General features: G+C 33.9%; 1 protein-coding gene across 3 annotated transcripts in view; it reads left to right on the top strand.

Moving 5' to 3' along the window:
• The window catches only part of ANKRD26 (ankyrin repeat domain 26), a 93,989-nt gene that overhangs the window by 71,274 nt on the left and 19,499 nt on the right, over positions 1-3,216 (top strand). For all 3 annotated transcript variants that reach the window (XM_017535476.2, XM_017535475.2, XM_017535474.2), the window contains 2 exons: positions 795-907; positions 2,950-3,079. In XM_017535476.2, the coding sequence (XP_017390965.1) occupies positions 795-907; positions 2,950-3,079 (243 nt within the window). The remainder of the gene's footprint in view (positions 1-794; positions 908-2,949; positions 3,080-3,216) is intronic.

The following is a 3,216-nucleotide window of genomic DNA, read 5'->3' as shown; positions in this document are numbered from 1 at the left end:
AAAAAAAAAACCAAAAAATAAAATAAATTAGCTGGTGTGGTGGTGCATGCCTGTTATCCTAGCTACTCAGGAGGCTGAGTGGGAGGATCACTTGAGCCCTGGAGTTTGAGGCTACAATGAGCTGTGATTGCACCATTGTACCCCAGCTTGGTTGACAGAGTTAGACCCTGCCACAAACAAACACAAACAAACAAGAGAGTCCAGTGGAAAAACAGGATGATTAAAAAAGCCACAAGAATCAGGAAATAGTTATGTTTTTGTTTATTGTGGAGAAGTATTTAAAGAGAAATGGTTAATAAAAAACGAAAAATTGAAACCCATGGAAGAATGTTTATAGAGAATAACAAATAGCTCATCTTAAAGTCAGGTGAGTCAAAAATGTAACAGGAACCAGATTAAGGTTTTCTAAAAATTGTCTTAGTATTATTTGATTTAACAAAACCTGGAATAGCTTGAACTATTGATGACAATGTTTCTAGAGCAACTTTAGAAATAAGAATGTACATCTAAAATAACTTTTTAGAAAAAGAATTTTCATTAATTTTATTATTTTATGTGTAAACACTTATATTTTTAACAAATAAATTTTGGTAATTTAAATTCCAGAAAAGAAATGTAAGCTGTTTTAAGAAAAGACATTTTTGAAATCTGTTCTAGTTGGCATCAGGTTTATAAACTCCATTTTAAAACTTGCCTAAACATATGTTACTTATGAGCTTATGAGAAATAATAGTTTTAAGAAGAAAGAGTGTTTCTAGAGTTTTAAAAATAATTGAAAATTTTTTGTTTCAAAGTCTGAGGATGAAAAGGAACAATTAAAGAAACTTACGGAATTAAAACAGTCTCTGGAATGTAATTTGGATCAAGAAATGAAAAAAAATGTTGAATTAGAAAGAGAGATAACTAGGTAAGATCAATTTTAACCATTTGTTAATTGATTTAACTATAATTTTACTTATTTCAAACCTAGATACAAATTCATTTAATATCTGCTTTTTCTTTTTCTTCTCCTTGTTATTTATTTATTTTTTGAGATGGAGTCTTGCTCTGTTGCCCAGGCTGAAGTGCAGTGGCACAATCTTGCTCACTGCAACCTCCGCCTCCCTGGTTCAAGCAGTTCTCCTGCCTCAGCCTCCTGAGTAGCTAGGATTACAGGTGCTCGCCACCACGCCCAGCTAATTTTTGTATTTTTAGTAGAGATGGGGTTTCATCATGTTGGTCAGGCTGGTCTTGAACTCCTGACCTTGTGATCTGCCCTCCTCGGCCTCCCAGAGTGCTGGAATTATAGGCTTGAGCGCCTGTGCCCAGCCAACATCAGTTTTTTCTTAATGAAACAGGTTGTAGCACAATCTGAAACTTTTTGAATGCCTAAATATTACACTTATTCTTTAATGATTTTGAAAACAGTAACAATGCCTTTGGCATATAATGTCAACTTTACTCTTCATCTTTTACTTTCAATTTTTATTTCTGAAGATATTTTCGCTCTCTTTGGTAATATTTCTCTCTTTGGTAGTGTCCTTCCTTTCAAAGAAGATATTCAAATCTTTTAATATCTAAAAACCTATCTGTGTCATTCTTTGGAAGCATCAAAAATTATCTTGATTTAGCTTATGCTTTCTTTCTCTTTTTTTATAATTATAAAATATATGATGGAAATTTACTCATTTCCCATGGCTGTCTCCCTTGTATACCTGAGATATATGTGTTATTAAACTTCTGTTTGTTTTAAAACATATATGCCTCATACATATACAAACATATGTATGATTTAAGAGTAAAATGAGCAATCGTGTTTCTACTATCCAGATTTAAAAATGGAATGTTACCCCTTGCCTTGGAAGCCCTCAACGTGGCTGCCTTTCTATTTATTTGCTAAGTACTTACGTTTGTTCTGATTGTAATAACTATTTTTCTCTCATTGTCTTTCTCTAACATGGTTTGCATCCCTTTTACTTTGTTAACATTCTGCTAGCAAAGATTTCTAGATCTCTTCTGAAAGCAGCCTTTGAGTCTTTATACATGCTCTGTCTGCTTATTTCCTTTCTTCTGAAACTCTGCCTGTTTCCCGTTCCCCTCTACCTCAGACATCAAAGATGTTTTCTTTCCTGTCTCTTTTCTACTTTGAATGATCTTGATATTTTTTGTGCATACTTTCTTTATTTTTGTACTTTTCTTCTTACAAACAGTGCTCAACGGATATCAAATTTATTTTTGTGTCTTTTTCAACCATTCGTGTATAAGTGTGTATATGCTTTTCCGCCTCCCCTCCCCTCCCCTCCTTGCCTTTCTCCTCTTTCCTTTTCCTTTCCTTTCTCTTTTGAGACGAAGTCTCTCTCTGTTGCTCAGGCTGCAGTGCAGTGGCGCAGTCCTCCACCTCCTGGGTTCAAGCAATTCTTCTGCCTCAGCCTCCCGGGTAGCTGGAATTACAGACATGTACCACCATGCCTGGCTGGTTTTCATATTTTCAGTAGAGACAGGGTTTCACCATGTTGGCCAGGCTGGTCTTGAACTCCTGAGCTCAAGTGATCCGCCTGGCTTGGCCTCCCAAAGTACTGGGATTACAGGCATGAACCACTGAGCCTGGCCTAAGCATGCTTTTCCTCTTCAACTTGGACACTGATCTCTGAGTTATAGCTAATATTTAATAACAGGTTAGTGTTTTATATTAACATACTAAAATGGATAGTAATAATTTATAAAAACTCCATGTGATTACAATATTAACTCTTTATCTGCCGTATATATCATACAGTTTTTCTTCATGTTATTTACCTGAGATTGTAATTTCATTAGAGTGTTTTCAAACTACGTCAGATTGAAATAAATGAGAGGATCATGATTTATACATTTGTTTCTCTTATGTGCTAAAACATAGTGTCTGTTTAAATAATTATTAAATGTTTGCCTTTTAAAAACCTGACTTACTCATTTTGTACCTCCCTGCAGATTTAAGAACCTCTTAAAAATGACAAGAAAGAAGTTAAATGAATATGAAAATGGAGAGTTTAGTTTCCATGGAGATTTAAAAACTAGTCCATTTGAAATGGATATTCAGATTAATAAGCTAAAACATAAGGTAATTTTTAATAAGTTTTGGAACCAAAAAAATGACTTAATTTTGGGAAATATAGACCTCTCAATGCTTTTAACAGCTAAATAAAGATTTTTTTTTTTTTTTAAACTTTTTTAGGGACTTGATACTAATAAAAAGAG

The sequence above is a fragment of the Cebus imitator genome, unplaced genomic scaffold (assembly GCF_001604975.1).
Source record: "Cebus imitator isolate Cc_AM_T3 unplaced genomic scaffold, Cebus_imitator-1.0 Scaffold92, whole genome shotgun sequence".
NCBI lineage: Eukaryota > Metazoa > Chordata > Mammalia > Primates > Cebidae > Cebus > Cebus imitator.
The sequence above is the reverse complement of the archived record's forward strand: the minus strand, read 5'-3'. Positions and strand labels throughout refer to the sequence as shown.